This window comes from Notamacropus eugenii, chromosome 5, assembly GCF_028372415.1.
Source record: "Notamacropus eugenii isolate mMacEug1 chromosome 5, mMacEug1.pri_v2, whole genome shotgun sequence".
Taxonomy (NCBI): Eukaryota; Metazoa; Chordata; class Mammalia; order Diprotodontia; family Macropodidae; genus Notamacropus; species Notamacropus eugenii.
This window is the reverse complement of record NC_092876.1, coordinates 1,417,288-1,442,287: the sequence shown is the minus strand read 5'-3', so window position 1 is coordinate 1,442,287 and position 25,000 is coordinate 1,417,288. Positions and strand designations below refer to the sequence as shown.

General features: G+C 43.9%; 1 protein-coding gene across 1 annotated transcript; it reads left to right on the top strand.

Annotated features, from left to right (window-relative positions):
• Positions 1 to 310: 310 nt before the first annotated feature.
• On the top strand, positions 311 to 23,786 carry LOC140508063 (uncharacterized). The gene is made up of 5 exons (XM_072615785.1): positions 311 to 1,239; positions 1,408 to 2,344; positions 11,596 to 11,828; positions 12,975 to 12,985; positions 21,416 to 23,786. The coding sequence occupies exons 1-5, from the start codon at positions 373 to 375 to the stop codon at positions 23,454 to 23,456; spliced, it is 4,089 nt and encodes a 1,362-aa protein (XP_072471886.1). The 5' UTR covers positions 311 to 372; the 3' UTR covers positions 23,457 to 23,786.
• The last annotated feature ends 1,214 nt before the right edge of the window (positions 23,787 to 25,000 follow it).

Genomic DNA, 25,000 nt, shown 5'->3' with positions numbered 1-25,000 from the left:
CTGAGGAAGAGAGAAACACAAAGACTCTTTTCTGTGACTCAGTTTATAGAGAAATAGAAATTGTGTGAGGAGAAGTTGTGGAACCATCTGGGAGACCAGGCTTCACATCTGAATCATTTTATCTTCACTCAGTTTAGTAATATACCAAAAATGTAAACTGGAGAGAACCTTTCTCTGTGCCCCCAGGGGAGGGAAGGTTATGGGAAAAGCTCAGAACTCATGTTATGTCAGAGAATTCAAGCTAGAGAAAAACCTTATGAATGCAGTGATTGTGGTAAAGACTTTAGTCACCATTCAACACTTACTGTACACCAGAGGACTCATACTGGGGAGAAACCATATAAATGTGATGAGTGTGGGAAAGAATTCAATATGACATCAAATCTTATGACACATCAGAGGATTCACACTGGAGAGAAACCTTATAAATGTGAAGAATGTGGGAAGGGCTTCCGTCATCATTCAACACTTATTGTACACCAGAGGACTCATACTGGGGAGAAACCATATAGATGTGATAAATGTGGAAAACAATTCAGTCGTGGGTCAACATTTATGGCTCATCAGGTTGTTCACACTGGAGAAAAACCTTATAAGTGCAATGATTGTGGGACATTCTTCAGCCATCGTTCAACACTTTTTGTACATAAGAGGACTCATACTGGTGAGAAACCATATAAATATGATGAATGTGGGAATGCCTTCAGGCAAAGGTCAAATCTTACTATCCATCAGCAGACTCATACTGGTGAGAAACCATATAAATGTGATGAATGTGGGAAAGACTTCAGTCAGAGGTCATATCTTACTGCACATCAGGTTATTCATACTGGAGAGAAACGTTATAAATGTAATGATTGTGGGAAAGCTTTCAATCATCATTCCAAACTTACTGTACATCAGAGGACCCATACTGGGGAAAAACCTTATACATGCAATGACTGTGGGAAAGCTTTTAGTACAACTTCACAACTTATTTTACATCAGGGTACTCACACTGGAGAGAAACCATATAAATGTGATGAATGTGGGAATGATTTCAGTCAGAGGTCAAACCTTACTGTACATCAGAGGATTCATACTGGTGAGAAACCATATAAATGTGATGAGTGTGGGAAAGACTTCAGGAAGAGTTCAAGTCTTACTGAACATAAGAGGATTCATACTGGAAACAAACCTTATAAATGTAATGATTGTGGGAAAGCTTTTACTACCAGCTCAAAACTTATTTTACATCAGGTTATTCACACTGGAGAGAAACTGCATAAATGTGAAGAATGTGGGAAAGGTTTCAGTCAACGTGCAACACTTACTGTACATCAGAGGACTCACAGTGGTGAAAAACCATATAAATGTGATAAATGTGGGAAAGAATTCAATGCAAGATCAAATCTTACGACACATCAGAGGATTCACACTGGAGAGAAACCTTATAAATGTGAAGAATGTGGGAAGGGCTTCCATCGTCATTCAACACTTACTGTACACCAGAGGACTCATACTGGGGAGAAACCGTATAAATGTGATAAATGTGGAAAAGAATTCAGTCAAGGATCAACACTTATGGCACATCAGGTTGTTCACACTGGAGAAAAACCTTATACATGCAATGAGTGTGGGAAATTCTTCAGCCATAGTTCAACACTTTTCGTACATAAGAGGTCTCATACTGGTGAGAAACCATATAAATGTGATCAATGTGGGAATGACTTCAGTCAGAGGTCAAATCTTACTGCCCATCAGAGGATTCATACTGGTGAGAAACCATATAAATGTGATGAATGTGGGAAAGACTTCAGGAAGAGGTCGTATCTTACTGCACATCAGGTTATTCATACTGGAGAGAAATGTTATAAATGTAATGATTGTGGGAAAGCTTTCAATCATCATTCCAAACTTACTGTACATCAGAGGACCCATACTGGGGAAAAACCTTATACATGCAATCACTGTGGGAAAGCTTTTAGTACAACTTCACAACTTATTTTACTTCAGGGTACTCGCACTGGAGAGAAACCATATAAATGTGAAGAATGTGGGAAAGGCTTCAGCCATCCTTCAACACTTACTAAACATAGGAGGACTCACACAGGAGAGAAGCCTTATAAATGTGACAAATGTGGGAAAACCTTCAGTTGGAAGTCATCACTTATTGTACATCAGAGGACTCATACTGGAGAGAAACCTTATAAATGTGAAAAATGTGGGAAAGGCTTCAGTCACCATTCAAAACTTACTATACATAAGAGGACTCATACAGGAGAGAAGCCTTATAAATGTAATCACTGTGGAAAACCCTTTACCAATAGCTCAAACCTCCTTGTACATCAGAGAATTCATACTGGTGAGAACTCTTAGAAATGTCCTGATGTAGAAAGGCCTTCAGTTACCACTCACTTCTTTTTCCAAATCACAGGGTTCATAGGGGTGGGAAATTTTTAAAATGTGATGTGTGTTTGAAAACCCTCTGTAAGCTTCCAATACATGACAATCATCCAAGGAACCAAATTTAGTAAATATTTTGTATGAGTTATTCATATGAGAAGCATGAAGAGCAAAATATATGCCTTTTTCAATGTCAGAAAATCCACACCAAGAAAATCTTTGCCTCCACATAGTTTACTTGGCCTATATCACTTGGACTGAATGGGTCTCCTGGAAGTAACATAATCATGGACTGCATTTCTCACTTCCTTCTTGAACTCATTTTAGATTTAATAAAAGATTTTAAAATCACTCACATTGATTGTTTTCACTAATATTTGTTTTTCTATCTTTTACTGCTCATTTTATACAAGTTGATACTTATTTTAATCTTTATAAATTTCATATTAGGTAATCTTTTCCAGATTGAATGTCACTTTATCCAAATACTAAATAGAATTGCAATTTCTGCCTTGAAATACAAATTTTTAAGAACCATCCCCTCTTTTAAAACTAGTTTTCTATAAAATTTACCCTTCAATGATTCTTTAAAATAGAAATCAGGGTGCTTTTTGTATCTTGCAGCATTCCACAAGCTTTATTTTAATTAGAAAATTCAAGCTGCTGCCATATATTTTAGCAAGTAAATATACAATTTGTATTCTAAAATTTTTTCCATGTTGCTCTTCTCACTTAAATTACCCACCTCCAGCATAACCGTACAAGAGGGAAGGCCAAGAGGCTGGCTCAGTCATAACAACAAAGGAGCAGCTTCTAGAAAGAACGTACCATCTACTGATATCCACACAATGAAATGACTATGCACATTGGCTGGATTTCCTGCAGAGGACTGAGGAGGCAGAGACAAGTTTGGATGCACACTATTGTGAGTAGTTATGGATTGATAGTGAACAAGGATGAGAAGGTGTTCAAGGAAGTTATAGCTCTCAAGAGAAAGGAGGTGGCAGAGTTGTGAGGGATGTTGTAGCCTAGGATATAACCATCCCAAGGGACAGCTGACATACAAAGAACCTGCTACCTTGGATGTCAAGAGGCCAAAGAAATTGGAGGCCACCCTATGGGATGGGGTGGCACCATGGTTATTGCTCTTCCCTACAGTGGTGAGGGTGGTTGATTTGGAGAGGAAGATGGCATTTTGGGCTGTGGAATCCACGAGAGGGGACAGCCCTGGTGGGGCCCTCATCATGTCACCTCATGGTGGGATGACTAGGATAGTCTTCTCAAGCTTTGCATGGGTCCATATATGTAAGGACTATTGCATTTCTTGCCTTCCAAATGGATGGAGGAGGACATAGAGGGAGAGAGAGAATGTGCAATGGAAAAAACAAAATTTGAGGTATAACTTTCTGATTGGTTTCCCTGTTTTATATCTCTCCACGTAGAGCATTCTCCACTCAGGTGTCAAAGGAATCACCCTAAAGTGTTGGTGGGACCATCTGCTCCCCTTCTCATTGAACTCCACTGGTTCCCTGCTGCCTGCAGGAAAAAATATAAAATACTCTGCCTTCTAAATCCCTCCCTACCTTTCTAACCTTCTACTTGGTTCTACCCATGGAATATACACTTCAACCCAAAGAGCCTCCCTGCCTTTCCTCAGGTATAATGCCCCATCAATCAAACATTGCTTCCCATCTGTCGTGGGTTGCCTCCCATGCTGAGTAGATAGCCTTCCTTTCTAATCTCTCCTTCCCAGCTTTCCTCGCTTTCTTCCAGGTGCAGCTAAGATCTCACCTTGGACAAGAAGACCAGCTTCATACACCTTGATGCCACTCTCTTCCCACTGAGATCATCTCCAGTTTACCTTGTGTATGTCCTCTTTGTCCAGGTTTCCCAACCTAGTCTTTGGCCAGTCATCTCCCTGTTAGACCGTGAGCACATTATAGGCAGGGATTGCTTTTTCTCCTCTTTTGGCCTGGCTTAGCACTAGATGCTTAGTAAATACGGGCAACAGAGGAAGAAGTTCTGTTTCCACAGGGTCAAAACTCTCAGTGGTGATAGTTAATCAGAGCTGTGACCTAGCAGAGTCAAGTAAAGAAGGTCAGAAAGTGGTAAGAGAGAGCAGGGGTCAAGTTTTCAGAGTAAGCTCAGTCCCTGAGGTTACTACATAAAAATGCAAGTGGCCCTGACCAATGAGAAAATGGGTTAGGGGCTTTCAGAAAAAACCAAGAAGAAGTCATAATTGATCCAATTTAAAGCAGCTGAGGTCAGTGTCAGGGCCACCTAAAAATCCACCTGTGCTTGCTAACTGAAATACCATGGGCATGTCAAAAGATTGTGAGCTCAAAGAGAATGGACCAATCCAGGCTCTAATGGGAGGATCTGCTATATACTAACATTATAAAAATGCCCTCACTTTGTATCTCACTCTCTCTCTTCCCCTGTGTGAAGAAGGGTGGAGTTCACCTTGGCCAAGGTGTTCAATTCCTCTGGACCCTACTGTAATAAATTTTCCTGGATACTTTTCAAAGTCAAGTGTGTTCAACAGTAAATACTTGGGTGACTCACTGAATGAGATGTTATTGTACCATAAGGAATGATGAACTAGCCAGTTTCAGAGGAAGTGGGGGAGATCTTAGGGATGTCAAAGAATGGCCACAAGAATTTAACAATGATGACATCTTGGATGAAAATGTCTGGGAGAGATTTCAATCTGTGATCTAGCCAGTGAGAAAGCAGGAGTGCCAGGACCAAGGCTCAAACAAGCCACCCCTTCTTGCCTGAGACATAGCAGAGAAGGGCAGCCCTTCACAGACAGGGCCAGGATGGGAGTTGGCTTTGTTGGATTGAGTGTGTGTATGATGAGGGTTTTGTTTGTGCAGGTATTTTAGCTGGTATTCTGTAGGAGGAGGGAATCATGACAGGGGCAGATGATAATGCCTGTAAATACATATCAAATTCTTAACAAAAAAAAAAAAAAGAAATTGACTGGCCCCAGACCTCTAATAGTCAATCATAACAGGGAGTCTTACTTAACTTTAATTTGCATCTCTCCTGCTAAAAAGCTGCTCTCTTTATTGAATTATGACTTGATATTTGATTTTTCTACTGTGTATCTTTCAATAAAATTGATAAGAAGGGACAAAATCAATTCAATGATCAAGCATGTTACTGATGGGGTGTTTGGGCCCCAATTCTAAAATCACATTTCTCTTCAAAATTCACATTTCTCCCTATTCTCAAAACACTATCCCAGACAGTTTCTCTCCAGTCCAAAGACACAGCCTGCCCCAGCAACATCCTGCTATCTCCCCTCCTGATACACCAACCAGTTGCTCAGGAACCTATGGAACTTATTAGTCTGAATCAGCTGTGTACTGGATGGATGGGTGGTGCCCTGAGTCATAACGACATTTACTACTCACTGATCAATCATATGTATGCTAGACTGAGACATACCTATACTCCCTTACATGTATCTTGTCCAACAAGACATTGATGAGAACAACCTGATATTTCTGAGCCAGCCCAGACTGCTAGGTGACTTAGTGATGTTTCAGGCCTAAAACCACACCTCCAGGGAGCCCCTCCTTGGGCTGTTTCCCAATGAACTCTGGGTAAAATATCTACAGAGTAGACACTAAAAGTACATGTTCCTTTAAGAACTGACCACTCCTTAACCATTCCCTAATCCCAGCCCAAAATACCTGCTTAGCATATTTGGCACATGTTTCCTCTGGAATATCCTATATAAACATTCCCTGTATTTCTCTGAAGTTTCAGGTTCCCTAAGAACTTTTGACTGCTGAAAAGGGTAATAAATCTTTACCTTGACCTCAACAATGCTTGAGTCTGTGAATTCTTCTCCAAGTGACCTGCCCCTGGTACCCTGTCCTTTGTGGGAGTCTCACCACTACCTCCCTTCCAGCCCTCATCAGTTACCTCCATCTCTAGGCCTGGAAATACTGTCAGGACTTTCAGAACTAGTTCAGCTAATCCCTGGAGGATCCTGAGCTCAGGAGCACCTTCAGGAGGCAGACCCTTGGCCTGGCAGAAAGAGGAGGGAAGGAGCAGGGGATTTGACTCTCCTTACCCTACTAACCCTGTAATATGGGAGACCAAACCAACAGCAGAGAATCTATCCAGAACGTTCCCCAAGGACAAGAGTACACAAACAGGGACATGGTCACCTAGACCTCCAAGAGAGGAAGGTATTGAATCTTGCACCAGAGAAGAATGCTGTCCATGATCTCCCCAAAAGACTTCCAGGAAGCAGCAGTTGGAAGATTGAGCTTAGGCCATGCCTGCCCTCTATAAGGCAGCTGCAGCTCTCCTGAGCTGTTTACATAGATTCTTACCCAGTTGTAAGGCAGATAAGCACAGCACACATGGGAACGGCTAACACAGGTTCACTCTTCATTGGGTCAGACAGGGAGGACACGAAGAAGGGGTTAATAATCTTTAGTCTAGTGCAGTTTTCTTAGAAGAGGATTGCTGATAATGAGAGGATAACCTTCTCCAGCATTCCCTGTGAGAAGGGGGGGCAACTACCCCTACATGTCAAAGGGGTCAACAGAGACAGGCACAGCTTGTGCTTCCCCTAAATCCCCTCCAGCCTCACTGGGGGTCAGTGGAGGCAAACACAGCATTCGTGGACTCAAGCCTAAGGGTTTCACATTCACTGTCTAGAGCCCACCTGTTTTATAGGCCAACAGACAAAGAAGGCATATTACCAGCAATAGCCTCACAAGGTTACATCCCCTCATTGCTGTATCTTACTGTGCAGCCACAGTGGATGTTCACACTATTTACCGTTACACAACTCTGCCCAAGCTTGGTGGAGACGTTGTGAACCATAACTGTGGGAACAAGAAATTGTAATGGCTATGGATCCTGGAAAACTGAACTCTGAGAAATAATAACCAAAATTCCCTTCACACACACTCAAATCCACCTTACTCACACTACAGTGCACCTTACTTACACCAGTGGAAAACATTTGGAAGCCAAGCCCATGGATCCTAACCACCAGGAAGACAGAGTTTAGGCTTCCTGTTCTTCTCACTGTAAGTTTTGTCACTAAATTATGAATTAGAGCCGTTGATATCTTTGTCACTTCTCCCCTTTGCAGATCTAGTTCATCCTCATATCATGAGAGGGCACAGTCTTCAGTAGACAGAAATAACATGGGATAGTAAGGCCAGAACTTTGTACAGGAATCTGTAACTATTCAAGCAAAGAGCAAGGAGATGTCAAATCCAAGGACTGATCAGCCCCAGTTGTGCAGGTTGGGAAGTGGAGGCAAGTCAGAACCAGCAATTCAGAAGAGTGGTGAAGACCAGTGGCAGGCCCCTTCAACCCTGCCCCCTCCTGGTTGGAGCCAGGTGATTGTAACAATAAGGCTCAGCACAGAACCTTTGAGTTTCACCTGCCTTGGTCAGAGAAGTTAGCTCTAAAGAGAGGAGCCAAGGTTCTCACCACACTAAGACTGTTCCCTCAAGCCAAGGGCCCATAAGGCACAGAATGAGCTGCTGGAGCTCAGAACAAAGTTGCTTTGGCTCTGATTTCAGGGAAAAGTCATAGATGCCTTTGGGAGAAGCCACTCGTGGCAGGGAGGTTCACATTGTCCCTTTGCTTGAGCAGGATCCCCCCAAACTCAGAGAAGCCATGCAGATCTGGATACAGAGAAAATGGTTTCCAAATGGGAACAAGCTCTCTGAGGTCAACCTAGAACCAGGCCTTCCCTGTCATGCAGGGGGAAATTCCCACAAGTCCTCAGGGAAGCCCATGGAAATCAGGGATATCCTAAGGAGCCACCTTCCCCTACATGTCTGCAAGGGATCTCCTTTCTCCCTTGCTGGAGTCAGTGAAAAAAGAGGGCTTGTCACCACCTTGAGTGACTCTCTCCAAGAAAGAAAGGAGAATTTGTACCATCTACAAAAATTCTTCTACCAATCCTGCCCCTCATGGAAGCACACATCCAAATTCTCTCCCCCAATTCATAGTCACATGCAAAAAAGAAAAAGCAAAAACCCAACCTTCCTCCAGTCTGGGGCAGAAGCCTGTGTCACATAGACAGAGAAAGGAAAACCTTCTAAGGGTGTGTGCCCTTCATCAAAGGGTTCCTTCCTCAAAGGCTGCAAACCAGTCCTGAATCAAGGGAACTCCCAGCACCTGGAACTGAGCCCAGAAGACTCAGGGTGGGGCTGGGCAGAGCTGAGGACTGGGATAAAGGCAGGATCTTCAGGGCCTGAGGCTCAAAACTTTCCAGCCCAGAGAGGCAACAGCCCAGGTGAGGAGGTTGGAGAACCCTGGTCTGCAATGTTTGATGGAGAATCCTCAGGCTGCCCTCAGCCCTGGTTTACCTTTCCCAGTAGGATCTCCTTCTCTGGGCCCAGTGGTCTGAACCTGGGGCTTCTCTATGGAGCCCCAGGCCCTGTGGGGTCATTCGCTGCTGTGGCTGAGTTTTCCCCACTCTCTGCTCTCCCCTAGGTCCTCCTCATTTCACATCCCCCACCAGCCCTCAAGCTGCCTCACCTGTCCTGATAACAAACAATGTCCTGGAGCCCAAGGGCTCCAGAGAGGGTCCTGGCAGGACATAGCTCAGGGTCAACCCTGACTTCAGAGGAAAGGAGGCCCTGGCTTCTTCTGGGGGCCTCAGTTCCCCCACAAGATTCCACCACATCAGTCTCATGCTAAAGCTGTGCTAGATACCAGCCCCAGCTGTGGGTGATGTGAGGTCAGAGGCCTCAGACCCACAGTCCCTGTCCTCTGGGAGTTTCCCATTCAGCCCAAAGCTCAGGGATAAGGGAAGAGAGAATTGCAGGAGAGGCAGACCCAAGCCTGTCAAGAGCTGAGGGGACCAGAGGGTCTGCCCACAGGGGGTAGCCCCTGACCTGCTCCCAGGGGTTACTAATTCATCCTGTTTGAAGGTTGTGTGGCACATATTTGTTTGCATGTTGTTTCCCCATTACATTCTGAGCTTCTGGGGAGTGGGGAGTATTTTCTCCCTGTTTTGGTATCTCTGGCACTTAGCAGAATGCATGGTAAAAAGTAAGCACTTAATAGATGTTCATTGATGGATTAACCAGGTTTAGGCAGGAGTTTGAGTTTTATCAAATGTGGTAAGTCCCAACTGGGAGCATCTGGAAGCTTCAGAGGATCAGACAAAGAGGTGATAAACAAATGCACAAAGAGATACAGAGATGGGGGAAAAAAAACAAATAAACCAAGGCTAGCCAGCATTTATTTAGTGGTCATTATGTACCAGGCACTGTGCTAAACACTTTAGAAAATTATGAGTTTTCATCTTCACAACAACCCTGTGAGCTAGGTTCTCATTTAACCACCAAGGAAACTGAGTCACAAAGAGATGAAGTGACTTACTTAGGGTCCCCCAACTGTGAATTCCCTGAGGCTGCATTAGAACTCAAGTCTTCCTGAGTCTAGGCCCATGAATATTTCTCCTTCACCTCTCCAATGGCTCTAGTTTTGTGGGACATTGTCTTCAAAGAGCAGATGAGGAAATATAAACCCAGAGAGGGCAACTGATTTGGCCCAGTGTCCAATTGAACCAGTACTATGTAGCTCCTCTAATAGTAAAAGCCACACCTTGTGACCCCTCTACAGGGATCTCTGGGACACAAGGCTGCCTTCTGTCACTGATGAAACACTCAGCCTTGACTCTCCAGCCCCAAACAGACCATGTCATTCTCCACTTCAGTGAACTGCAGGGACTCCCTTCTGCCTCTAGAGTTCATGCCCTCTTCACTGCTCTCCTCTTGAAGCCCTTTCTACCTAGCTCCAATCTGCTTTTTCTGCCTTATTATTCATTACAATCTTCAATGAGACCCACTGTTCTGCCCAACAGGTCTTCCTCTTGCTCCTCCCACCTAGCACTCTATCCCCTATCTCCTGAGCTCTGCACAGGCTCTGCACACCTCAGCCTCTGGTCATCTCTAACCTCCTTCAGAATTCTGCTCAGCCTGATAGGGTTAGGGTTAGACTTACACCTTCTACAGAAAGCCTGTCTCATCCCCTCTACAACTGATATGTTATTTAAGGCAGTAGTCTTTGTGTTCTTATGTATTCATGTTGTCTCTCCCCATAGGATGTAAGATCCTTGAGGACAGGCTGTTTTCCTATGGTCTCTGAATCCCCAGTCTCTAGCACAGCCCCTGGACCATTGAAGGTGGTTAACAGGCCTAGCTTCTGATTTGTGATGTTCACTGAGCCCAGCTTCCCCTCTGATATTTCCCCTCATCTGCCCTCATCTTCTTTGAACTCAGGGGAAGTTGTCATGGACTGGCTTGTGGAGTCCCACCCTATTCTGTGGTCACTCTTCATTAATCTCCACCTGCAAAATTCCTTCTGAGCTCTGCGTTCACCTTGGGTAATGGCCAGCCTTCCCTCCCACCTCTATGCACCTTCCCCACTTTACCCCTGATTTCAAGGCTATGTTTGAGAGAACTCAAGACATTTCCCTTTATGTCCATTGTCACTATGGCTAGGTGCCTGACTTTGGGCAGCTAGGTGGTGTAGTGGATAGAACACCAGTATAGGAGTCAGGAGGATCTGAGTTCAAATGTGACCTCACACACTTGACACTCATTAGCTGTGTGACCTTGAGCAAGTCACTTAACCACAATTGCCTCATCTTAGGTCATCACCAGTCTTCCTGATGAATATCTGGTCTCTGGATTCAAATGCCTCTGGAGGAGAAGTGGGACTGCTGACCCGCATAGCCCTCCCTCACTCAAAAAACAAAGTCAAGTGCAAGTCATGTCTTTATTTCTCTGATGGCATGGTGGTCTTCAGCAATGAAGGATGAACACACAGGTGCCTGACTGCATTCCCATTACAGTAGTTACCATCCCCTTGGAAGGGGTCACAGGGAAACTTATACATTTCTTTCATCTCTTTCAGACTGGAGAGTTTAGACCCAAGACTCAGGAGTCACCTCCACATGGAGACATTTCTGAGGAAGAGAGAAACAAAAAGACTGATCTCTGCGACTCTTTCCATGGAGAAGTAGAAATGTGTGAGGATGAGTTGTGGAGCAGTCAGGGAAACCAGGAGTCATGTCTGGTGCATTTTATCTTTACTGACTTTAGTAACATGGCAACAATGTGTGGTGGAGAAAAGTTTTCTTAATGCCCCCAGGGGAAGAAAGCTTTTGGTAAAAACTCAACTCATTTTACCAGAGAATTCCAGGTAGAGAGAAACCTTATAAATGCAATGAATGTGGAAAAGGTTTCAGTCACAGGTCAATACTTACTGTGCATCAGAGAATTCATACTGGTGAGAAGCCTTATAGATGTGAACAATGTGAGAAAGCCTTCAGTCAGAGTTCAAACCTACTTTTACATCAGAGAATTCACAGTGGTGAGAAGGTTTATAAATGTGAACAATGTGGGAAACTCTTCTATCAGAGTTCCACGCTGTGTGTACATCAGAGAACTCATACTTGAGAAAATCCTTACAAATGTGATGAATGTGGGAAAATCTTTAGTCAGATTTCAAAACTCCTTGTACATAAGAAAATTCATACTGATTCGTACTGGGGAGAATTCTTAGAAATATATGACTGTGGGAAAGCCTTCAGTTTCCCCTCAAGTCTTTTTCATCATCAAGGGGTTCTGATTTTGAGAAAGTGTCTAAATGAAGGGACTGTAGGAAAGCCTTCTGGAACATCTCTTACCTCAGAAGGTTCATACTGGAGAGAAGCCTTGCAAACTTCATGAATGTGGGAAAGGATTATGTAAGCAACCAGCAGACACTGACCAACATCAATAACATGGTAGATGAGAGCCCTTTACATGCTATTCATGTGAGAATATTTGGAGGAAAATGGAAACCTATTTCAAAATCAGAAAATTTATTCTGGTAAAAAAAAAAATGAGCTACAAGTAGTTCAGTTTGGCTATGCTTGAACCTGAATGGCTTTTTTCCCCTGTCAGCAATGTGAAAATGAACTCCATTTCTTGTTTCATTCTGAAATTCATTTTCCATTGAATAAAATATGCCATTCACATCCACTATTTTCACTATTATGTTTAATTTTTCATCTGTCATTTATTCCTAATTTTGTTTGGGATTGATATTTACCTTCATCTCTATATGTTTCATATTTGAAACTAGATTATATTTTCTAGTTTGAATATCACTTTATCCAAATGCCAGCATTACAATTTCTGTCTTATACTGGACATATTTTTTAAAATAATTGTTTTTTAGACTAGAGTTTTGTATATGATTTACCTTCAATGCTTTTTTAAAAAATCAGTCTGTAGTTTTTTTTGTTTCTTGAATCATTCTACAAGTTTTATTTTCTTGACAAAGTTGCACACAGAACTATGTATTTTCATAAATAAAATTAAGTTTATCTGCTAATATTTTCTTCTTGTTGTACTTGTTAATTTCTGTCTCCAGCATAGCTATGTAACAGTGGAGACAAAGAGGCTTGTTAAGCACCCGAACAGGAGAACCTTGCTGGGAAGTCTCTGTTGGTAGGTACATAATGTCAAAGGCCATCTGCATGTTGGCTAGACCCTCTATAAAGGGCTGGGATGGCAGCAATGGACTTGGATCAGCACCACTGGAGGTGGGGGCTGATTGATGGTAAATCGAGACAAGAACGTTTTGAAGGAAGTTATAGACTCCTTGATCATGGAAACAGAAGACTTTTGGGTGATGTTAACGACTAGGGGTCTTGGTCCCTGAAAGATAGCTGAGGTCTAATAAACTACTACCTTGGGTGTCAGGAGGCTAACAAAATGGGACTCCTGCCTGCGGGGAGAGCATCGTCATCAATTATGCTCAGAGCACAGGCTGCACTGAACACTTCTCAGTCACTCAGGGAGCCCTGTCCATCCTTTTCAGCAACCTTACAGGCAATGGGCATTCCCAGGTAGGATGGGCACAGTGCAATCTAACAGAGAGCTGAAAGGGCAGACGAGGATTCCCATATGAGGAGGGAAAGAAAGAGGGAAGATAAATGGGTTTTCATCGCAGAAGATCAGGAGGCTAGCTGGTCAAAAAGGGAGCCCAGTTTTATGTCTCCAGATGGACTTTTGTAAACTTCCCCATGTAACTTACCTGCTTGAGGAAGTAGTCTCAGATGTTCAAGACAGAGTCTGAGGGAGAGTTTTTCTTTGCACAGTGAAGTCCAGGAGCCTGACCCAGAAATGTTTTTGCCACAAGAGTATCTATGGTTAGATGAGCATTGGCAGGGGAAGTTGAGGAAAGGGTTTGAGGTTTCTTGAGAGTTTCTTCCTCCTGGGTCATGTACTCTGAGATACCTGAAGAGTCAATGACTGTCCTTGCTACCTCCCTTCTCTGCCTCAGCTTGGCTTTCTCCAGTCCGGACCCTCCCTGATTCTGTCTCTTTCTCTGTCTGCCTCTTTGTCTCTCTCCCTCTCTCTTTCTCTCTCTCTCTGTCTCTATCTCTGTGTGTCTCTGTCTCTCTCACCTTCATTTCCTAAGAATTTCTGTGAGTGACCCAGTCTCACTTGCAATGGCTTTGCTTGATTGAAGTTGGTCAAGTTGCCCTGTGTACCCTCACTTCCATTCAAGTGGTTTGACTAATTAGTAGAGGTCCAGACTTACATGCAGATCATGAGATGCATGGTGGGATAGGACAGAGAGACATGGCTCTGGAGACAGGGAGACTTGGGACGAAGGCCCTCTCCTCACACATTCTTGCTTTGGCATCCTCAGCAAGGTACTTTACCTCCCAGTGGTGTAGGGAACTCTCTAAGACCCCAAGTTGCAGACAGCTTGCTCTCCTGCTCTGGATGAAGAATTCCTTGGCAGGAGATCCCTCCTGGAAGTGGCTCTGCAGAGCCTGGTCCTGGTCCCCATGTGTTTGGTTGTACACAAGGTCCCAATCTTATTTGATCCTCTTTCTAAATACCACACAGTCCTTTCTTCCTGGATGACTCTTCCTCCCTTGTCTGATCACCTTGCACAGGACTCAGTCTCCTCCTCCCTCTTTAGGTGATTGTTTCCTTCCCCTCCTTTGTATCCTGCCCAATATCACCCCAGACTGGAAGGGCATTTATGAGAGGCTTTGCTGCCATGTGCCTCCTCCCTCAGGGCACCATTTTCCATTCTCTTACCTCTTGCCCAGGTTACCACTTGCCTTTCTCCCAACTCAGGGAAATGGGGACACTTACATTTTTATTTCTCTTTCACACTTTCACTTAAGGACCAAGGAGACCAAAAGGCAAACAGAAAATTCACCCCTGAAGGTTATGGTCACAGAGGTATTGGTCATGGAGGATCTTTGCTGCTCTGATTTGGGAGATGCCAGAGAATGTAAGGGACAGAGTTGATTGCAGGAGAAGAACCAGGAGAGATATTTGAGGGAAGTGACCAATTTCCACACAATTCCTACTGAAAATAACAAGCCTCTGAAATGCATTGAATGTGGGAAAGGCTTTAGTTACCCCTCAGATCTTACCATACACCACAGAGTTCACCCTGAAGAGAAACCTTTGAGATGCCATGACTGTGGGAAATCCTTCAGTCCCAAATCAAACCTCACAGCACACCTGAGGATTCACACTGGAAAGAAATCCTTTGAATGTGTGCAGTGTGGAAAAGTCTTCAGCCAGAGGTCAAATTTGACTTTACATCCAAGAATTCTGAATGCAGATAAACCATTTCAGTGTGGTATATGTGAGAAAGCCTTCTGGAAGTCCACACACCTTATTTATCACCAAATGATTCATTCCAGAGAGAAGCCTTGGCTGCAGTGTTTGTCCTTCATTCTTGAAGAGGACCATGACATCAAGATGATGCCATTACTAACAGCTGACTTTGATCTGAGTTGTTACTCAATGGATGGCCCTTTTAATATAAAAAAAAATCAAACTTGGAGGGGAAGACCCTCAGGGTTCCTGGGTAAGAGAGAAGCAGTTACTATTTAGAATTTACATTCACTCTGTGCTAGGAGGGTGGGGACCTGTAGTCTAATCTATGATCTCCAGAATGAACTGAGCTTAAGGCTTGGTGTTTGCAAAAGAAATGTACCCATCTCGTGGTCCTCTTTGAGAATGAAGGACAAACACAACCTGTGAGTGAGTAGCAGCTCCTCTTCCTTCTCCTTCCTTCTCCTTCTCTCTCTTCCCCTCCCCTCCCCTGCCCTCTCCTCTGTGCTCTGCTCCACCCTGGGGAAGGCACACTTCAAGAGAAGCCTTATATGTGTACTGAATGTGGGACAGTTTTCATGTATAGCTCAAAGGCCAGAGGACTCATCCTGGAGAGAAACCTCAGGCATGCAGTGAATGTGGAAAAGCAAAATTCACAGATGAGAGCCAAACTGAGTGTTCACACTCACAAGAAATCTCCTGCATGTCAGTAATGTGGGAAAGTTTTCAGTTACAACTCAGCCCTTACTGACTGGCAGAAGTTTCACATCACACAAAGCAGAATAAATACAAGAAATGTCTGGAACAATTGACTTAGAACTCAAACATTGTTCTTCAGTCATTCAGTCACATGTGACTCTTTGTGACCCCATGGACCATATTGTCAATGTGGTTTTCTTGGCAAGGATACTGGAATGGTTTTCCATGTTTTCTCAGGCTGATCCAGTGCATCCTTTTGTCAGACAAAGAGAGGTGACCTGACTAGTCTAGGGTCAGACACCTAGGAAGTGTCTCAGATTGGAATTGAATTCATATCTTCCTAATCTCAGACTCACAGCTCTATCCACTGTGAAGGGACCTATGACTTTCATATTAATTGATGTGATTTTTATAATAAGTATACTGATAATTTAGATTTCTCAGAGCTGCTTCTTCTGGTTTAGGAGTCAGAAGCTACAATGCAGCTTGAAATGATCCATCAAAGCCTTGATAATGCTCTCCCAACTATTTCATTCTTTTGCCTATGTACATGAAGTGAAAGGAATCAAAGATTGTAGCACCTGTTCATGTAACAGAACTCTGGTCCTGTACCACACCAAGTATTGGGAGGGGGAGGGGGAGACACAAAGAGGGAGGGGGAGGGAAGGGGAGGGGGAGAAGGAAACAGACAGACACAGACAGAGACACAGAGAGAGAGTGAGACAGACAGGCACAGAGAAACACAGAGAGAGAGACAGACAGACAGACAGAGACACACGGAGACAGACAGACAGACACAGACAGAAACACAGAGAAAGAAAGACAGACAGACACAGAGAGATACAGAGACAGACAGACACAGAGACACAGAGAGAGAGTGAGACAGAGAGCAAGACACAGAGAGACACAGAGAGAGAGTGAGACATAGAGACAGACAGACAGAGAGACACAGAGAGAGAGAGTGAGACAGACAGACAGAGAGACACAGAGAGTGAGACAGAGAGAGAGACACAGAGAGTGAGACAGAGAGACAGACACAGAGAGACAGACAGACACAGAGAGACACAGAGACACACAGACACAGACACAGAGAGAAAGACAGGCACAGAGAAACACAGAGACAGACAGACAGACAGACAGACAGACACAGACAGAGACACAGAGAGAGCAGTTCTGTCTCACCCAGCAGGGACTCCCCAAAGTCTCCAGAGTAACAAGCTGGGGACACAAACATGATGGAGACTGCCAGCTCCTCTCAAGTCCTCCCAGTAGTTTCCCTCAGGAAACTGAGGTGGGGCTGGCCTCGTCCTTCTTTCTGTCACTAGTCTGGAAGCCAGAACTAGCCTGAGGAACTGAGGGGCCTGAAGCAACCCAGAGGAAACTGGAAAAAGGCCTTGAAGAGAACAAAGGAAAACAAAAGGACCCCAAGCCAGTCACGTGACCTCTGTCTCCCTCAGTTTCCTCTACATGAGAATGGACATGACAACATCCCCACGTCCCAGGGCTGTGGTGAGGATCAGATGAGAACATTTCTGTAAAGAGCTCAGCACAGGGGTTGGTAAACAACAGGTGCTTAATAGTTGCTTGTTCCCTTCCCCTTCTACCAATTAGCCTCCCATCAGGAAATAATGGCAGAGTTGAGGATGCTTCAGAGTGCCATAACAGGATCTATGGCAAGGAGGAGGAGAAGACAGAGAAAAGGGCATCCATGTGCCAGCCAGGGGAGGTGGACAGGGTCTGCGAAGGACGTGAAGGAAGCGTTGGGAACATGAGTGCTTCCTGAGATAGGGTGTGGTATTCAGTAATACTGACATGGTGTGATGACCAGCTTTGAAAGGCTGAGCTCTTCTCAGCTATACAGTGATCTAAGAAGATTCCAAAGGACTCACGATGGAAGAAGCTACCCACATCCAGAGGAAGAGCTGTGGGGGCTGGATGCAGATGGAAGCACATGACTGGTGTCTTTTCTTTCTCATGGTTTTCCTCTTTTGTTCTGACGTGTTCTGATGTGATGGTGTCTGATGTGGACATAGGTTGCATAGGATTGTACATGTGTAGCCCATATCAGAAGCAGGAAGGAGGGTCACCTTTGGGAGCATACCAGTCCCAGCTGGTGCTGCTTTCATCTCTGACCAGAGCCCCAGGAGGGAGGGCTGAGCATCAGGCCACCAGGGGGACAGAAGGATCCCTGCTGACTGTATACTGATTTAGAAAACCACCCACATGTATTCTGTTAATTATTTCCTGATTACACTTCAGTCTGCTTCATTGAACACTTGGGAGTGTTGGGGCCACATGTGGCACCTCCTGGCCTAGAGAGTAAAGTAGGATAGACTGAGTAAAGGGCTTTCTTCGGCTTGTTTGGGAGGTAGCTGGATCGAGCAGCAGGTAGTGACCTAGACGTGGGTTGAAATCCAACCTCAGAAACATGGCTATGTGACTTGTTAAGTCAACAAGGACAGGGAACAGGGTACACACTTGTATGGTTATAGAGCCATGTGACAGACACACATGCACACCCTAAGGGATAGAATTCTACCCCAAGGGCCTGATTTGAAGAGAATCCTGGGATCAGAAGGAGAAGGAATCCCTTACCCCTAACTCTGACTCTGTGCAACATCCCCTACCAGGGGTCATTCACTTCTGAGATCCTAGCCTCCCTGGAGGCAGACTTCCCTCCCTCACCTCCAAGCAGCCTCTGCCCTCCTTGAACAGCTCTTGGTCTCAGGATGGTTTCCTTCCACAGACACAAGATCTGCCCTCACCCCCTTCTCTTGCCAGGGCTGGTTCCCATGAACCTCCCACTTTCAGGGATTATAGGCATAGCACATAGAGTCTGGGGAGAGTAGAAGTCCCTGTAAGGAGAGTTCCTTCCATGTCCCTTCCCAAAGAAGGTGAAAGGTGTGTAAGGACTGCTCCTGTATACAGAACTCTGCATGAATCACCTAACTGCATCCCCTGGGTAGAAAGGGAGCTATCTCTGCCAGGTCCTCCCACTCCAAAGAAGACTGTGAAACCTGTCTTGAAGGGATAAGAGAAAGGCTCCAGGCTACCTCGTCAATGTGTTGTGCACTTTCTCCAGGACTACAGTTACACACTCTCTAAATGGTGCTGGTCTGGGGTCTTGGGGTCTAACCCCAAAAGCCCTCACTCCTGGCCACTCTCAGGCAAAGACCTGACCATAGATTACACTCAACCATTTGACCACTGCCCACCAAAACATAGCTGCAAAAAGGTCATGCCCCATAGTTAACATTGAGGAGATCCATGTATTCAAATGAGAGCCAAGCAAAATCTGACTAGTTATGCACATTAAAGTGTAGAGAAATTGGCTCCCAACTGGAAGCAAGCTCTCTGAGCTCAACCAAGAACCATCACTTCTATGTCATCCAGGGGAAAATTCCCACAAGTCTTTAGGGAAATCAATGGAAATCAAGGATATCCAGAGGAGCCAGCTAACCCTGTATGTCTGCAGTCAGTAGAAAAGAGAGTCTACCACCCTGAGAGACTCCAAGAAAGAATGAAGAGTCTTTTCCAAAGACTCTTTTTTATCAATTCTGACCCTCATGCAGGCTCACATCAGCATTATCTCCACCATTAGCCACATGCAAAAACAAAACCAAACGTACTCCATTCTGGGCCAAAGCTCTGTCTCACATAGACAAAGAAATGAAAATCTGCTAAAAATGTGTGCCCTTCACCCCAGGGCTCCTTCCTCAAAAGGTGTAATCCAGCCCTGAATCAGGGGAATTCCCAGCACCTGAAGCTGAGCCCAGGAGGCTCAGGGTGGGGCTGGGCAGAGCTGAGGACTGGGATAAAGACAGGAACTTCAGAGGCTGAAGCCCAGAGCTTCCCAGCCCAGAATGGTAAGAGCCTAGATCAGGAGATCAGAGGTCCCTGGCCTGCCAGATCTGATGGAGAATCTTCAAGCTACCTCAGCCATGGTGAGTCCTTCCAGGTATGGACTTCTGCTCTGGCCACATTGTTCTGAAGTTGGGCCTTCTCTATGGAGCCCTAGGCCCTGTAGGGTCTGTCCCTACTGTGGCTGAGTCTACCCCACTTTCTACTCTCCCCTAGGTCCTCCTCACTTGACGTCTCCCCACCAGCCCTCAAGGGGTCCCCCCTCTTGTCCAGATAACAAGAAATGTCCTGAAGTCCAAGGCCTCCAGAGAGGGTCCTTGAAGGATGTACCTGCAGGTCACCCCTGACTTAAGAGGAAAGGAGGCTCTGGCTTCTTCTGGGGCCCTCAGTTCCTCAGCAAGATTCACAACATCACCCTCATCCATTAAAGCTGTGGTAGGTACCAGGCCCAGCAGAGGGTGATGGGGATTCAGAGGCCTGAGGCCCACAATACCTGTCTTCTGGGAGCCTCCAATCCACCCCAAGGCAGAGGGATAAGGGAAGAGGGAATTGGAGGAGAGACAGGCCCTAACCCTGCCAAGGGCTGAGGGGACCAGAGGGACTGCCAAGAGGGGGCAGTCCTGTTTGAAGGTTACATGGCACACATTGGTTTTCATGTTGCTTCCTCATTACATTCTGAGTTTCTGGAGAGGAGGGATTATTTTCTGCCTGTTTTGGTATCTCTAGCACTTGGCAGAGTACATGGTACACAGCAAGCACTTAATAGATGCTTGTGCATTGATTATTTATATTTAGGCAGGACTTTGAATTTTATCGACCATGCTACATCCCTATTGGGACAATCTAGATGCTTCAGAGTAGCAGATGTACAGATAAAATGAAAATAGATAAATGGATCAGTAAATAAACAAAATAAGGCTAACAAGCTTTCATTTAGTGCTTATTGCATACCAGACTCTGAGCTAAACCCTTTACTGAATTATCTCATTTCATTCTCACAACAACCCTGTTGGCTGGGTTCCCATTTTACAACTGAGGAAAATGAGCCAGGCATAGGGGAAGTGACTTACTCAGGGTCCCCGAGCTATGAGGTACCTGAGACTGGACTTGAACTCAAATCTGCCTGAGTCTAGGTCCATTAATATTTCTCCTTCACCACTTCACTTCCTCTAGATGTATGGGACATTATCTTCAATAGCAGATGAGGAAATATAAGGCCAGAGAGGGCATTCCACTGGCACAATGTGCAGTTGAACCAGTACTATCTAGCTGAGGAGACAGTGGGAACCATACCTAATGACTCCCCTAAGTTCAGGGCTATGTTTGAGAGAACTCAAGACTTTTCCCTTTATTTCCTATGACTAGGTATCTGACTTCATTCCCATTACAACAGCTACCATTCCCTTGGTAGCAGCCATAGGGAAGCTTACACATTTCTTTCATTTCTTTCAGTCTGGGAATCTAGACCTAAGGCTGTGCAGTCACTTGCACATTGGGACGTTTCTGAGGAAGAGAGAAACACAAAGACTCTTTTCTGTGACTCAGTTTATAGAGAAATAGAAATTGTGTGAGGAGAAGTTGTGGAACCATCTGGGAGACCAGGCTTCACATCTGAATCATTTTATCTTCACTCAGTTTAGTAATATACCAAAAATGTAAACTGGAGAGAACCTTTCTCTGTGCCCCCAGGGGAGGGAAGGTTATGGGAAAAGCTCAGAACTCATGTTATGTCAGAGAATTCAAGCTAGAGAAAAACCTTATGAATGCAGTGATTGTGGTAAAGACTTTAGTCACCATTCAACACTTACTGTACACCAGAGGACTCATACTGGGGAGAAACCATATAAATGTGATGAGTGTGGGAAAGAATTCAATATGACATCAAATCTTATGACACATCAGAGGATTCACACTGGAGAGAAACCTTATAAATGTGAAGAATGTGGGAAGGGCTTCCGTCATCATTCAACACTTATTGTACACCAGAGGACTCATACTGGGGAGAAACCATATAGATGTGATAAATGTGGAAAACAATTCAGTCGTGGGTCAACATTTATGGCTCATCAGGTTGTTCACACTGGAGAAAAACCTTATAAGTGCAATGATTGTGGGACATTCTTCAGCCATCGTTCAACACTTTTTGTACATAAGAGGACTCATACTGGTGAGAAACCATATAAATATGATGAATGTGGGAATGCCTTCAGGCAAAGGTCAAATCTTACTATCCATCAGCAGACTCATACTGGTGAGAAACCATATAAATGTGATGAATGTGGGAAAGACTTCAGTCAGAGGTCATATCTTACTGCACATCAGGTTATTCATACTGGAGAGAAACGTTATAAATGTAATGATTGTGGGAAAGCTTTCAATCATCATTCCAAACTTACTGTACATCAGAGGACCCATACTGGGGAAAAACCTTATACATGCAATGACTGTGGGAAAGCTTTTAGTACAACTTCACAACTTATTTTACATCAGGGTACTCACACTGGAGAGAAACCATATAAATGTGATGAATGTGGGAATGATTTCAGTCAGAGGTCAAACCTTACTGTACATCAGAGGATTCATACTGGTGAGAAACCATATAAATGTGATGAGTGTGGGAAAGACTTCAGGAAGAGTTCAAGTCTTACTGAACATAAGAGGATTCATACTGGAAACAAACCTTATAAATGTAATGATTGTGGGAAAGCTTTTACTACCAGCTCAAAACTTATTTTACATCAGGTTATTCACACTGGAGAGAAACTGCATAAATGTGAAGAATGTGGGAAAGGTTTCAGTCAACGTGCAACACTTACTGTACATCAGAGGACTCACAGTGGTGAAAAACCATATAAATGTGATAAATGTGGGAAAGAATTCAATGCAAGATCAAATCTTACGACACATCAGAGGATTCACACTGGAGAGAAACCTTATAAATGTGAAGAATGTGGGAAGGGCTTCCATCGTCATTCAACACTTACTGTACACCAGAGGACTCATACTGGGGAGAAACCGTATAAATGTGATAAATGTGGAAAAGAATTCAGTCAAGGATCAACACTTATGGCACATCAGGTTGTTCACACTGGAGAAAAACCTTATACATGCAATGAGTGTGGGAAATTCTTCAGCCATAGTTCAACACTTTTCGTACATAAGAGGTCTCATACTGGTGAGAAACCATATAAATGTGATCAATGTGGGAATGACTTCAGTCAGAGGTCAAATCTTACTGCCCATCAGAGGATTCATACTGGTGAGAAACCATATAAATGTGATGAATGTGGGAAAGACTTCAGGAAGAGGTCGTATCTTACTGCACATCAGGTTATTCATACTGGAGAGAAATGTTATAAATGTAATGATTGTGGGAAAGCTTTCAATCATCATTCCAAACTTACTGTACATCAGAGGACCCATACTGGGGAAAAACCTTATACATGCAATCACTGTGGGAAAGCTTTTAGTACAACTTCACAACTTATTTTACTTCAGGGTACTCGCACTGGAGAGAAACCATATAAATGTGAAGAATGTGGGAAAGGCTTCAGCCATCCTTCAACACTTACTAAACATAGGAGGACTCACACAGGAGAGAAGCCTTATAAATGTGACAAATGTGGGAAAACCTTCAGTTGGAAGTCATCACTTATTGTACATCAGAGGACTCATACTGGAGAGAAACCTTATAAATGTGAAAAATGTGGGAAAGGCTTCAGTCACCATTCAAAACTTACTATACATAAGAGGACTCATACAGGAGAGAAGCCTTATAAATGTAATCACTGTGGAAAACCCTTTACCAATAGCTCAAACCTCCTTGTACATCAGAGAATTCATACTGGTGAGAACTCTTAGAAATGTCCTGATGTAGAAAGGCCTTCAGTTACCACTCACTTCTTTTTCCAAATCACAGGGTTCATAGGGGTGGGAAATTTTTAAAATGTGATGTGTGTTTGAAAACCCTCTGTAAGCTTCCAATACATGACAATCATCCAAGGAACCAAATTTAGTAAATATTTTGTATGAGTTATTCATATGAGAAGCATGAAGAGCAAAATATATGCCTTTTTCAATGTCAGAAAATCCACACCAAGAAAATCTTTGCCTCCACATAGTTTACTTGGCCTATATCACTTGGACTGAATGGGTCTCCTGGAAGTAACATAATCATGGACTGCATTTCTCACTTCCTTCTTGAACTCATTTTAGATTTAATAAAAGATTTTAAAATCACTCACATTGATTGTTTTCACTAATATTTGTTTTTCTATCTTTTACTGCTCATTTTATACAAGTTGATACTTATTTTAATCTTTATAAATTTCATATTAGGTAATCTTTTCCAGATTGAATGTCACTTTATCCAAATACTAAATAGAATTGCAATTTCTGCCTTGAAATACAAATTTTTAAGAACCATCCCCTCTTTTAAAACTAGTTTTCTATAAAATTTACCCTTCAATGATTCTTTAAAATAGAAATCAGGGTGCTTTTTGTATCTTGCAGCATTCCACAAGCTTTATTTTAATTAGAAAATTCAAGCTGCTGCCATATATTTTAGCAAGTAAATATACAATTTGTATTCTAAAATTTTTTCCATGTTGCTCTTCTCACTTAAATTACCCACCTCCAGCATAACCGTACAAGAGGGAAGGCCAAGAGGCTGGCTCAGTCATAACAACAAAGGAGCAGCTTCTAGAAAGAACGTACCATCTACTGATATCCACACAATGAAATGACTATGCACATTGGCTGGATTTCCTGCAGAGGACTGAGGAGGCAGAGACAAGTTTGGATGCACACTATTGTGAGTAGTTATGGATTGATAGTGAACAAGGATGAGAAGGTGTTCAAGGAAGTTATAGCTCTCAAGAGAAAGGAGGTGGCAGAGTTGTGAGGGATGTTGTAGCCTAGGATATAACCATCCCAAGGGACAGCTGACATACAAAGAACCTGCTACCTTGGATGTCAAGAGGCCAAAGAAATTGGAGGCCACCCTATGGGATGGGGTGGCACCATGGTTATTGCTCTTCCCTACAGTGGTGAGGGTGGTTGATTTGGAGAGGAAGATGGCATTTTGGGCTGTGGAATCCACGAGAGGGGACAGCCCTGGTGGGGCCCTCATCATGTCACCTCATGGTGGGATGACTAGGATAGTCTTCTCAAGCTTTGCATGGGTCCATATATGTAAGGACTATTGCATTTCTTGCCTTCCAAATGGATGGAGGAGGACATAGAGGGAGAGAGAGAATGTGCAATGGAAAAAACAAAATTTGAGGTATAACTTTCTGATTGGTTTCCCTGTTTTATATCTCTCCACGTAGAGCATTCTCCACTCAGGTGTCAAAGGAATCACCCTAAAGTGTTGGTGGGACCATCTGCTCCCCTTCTCATTGAAC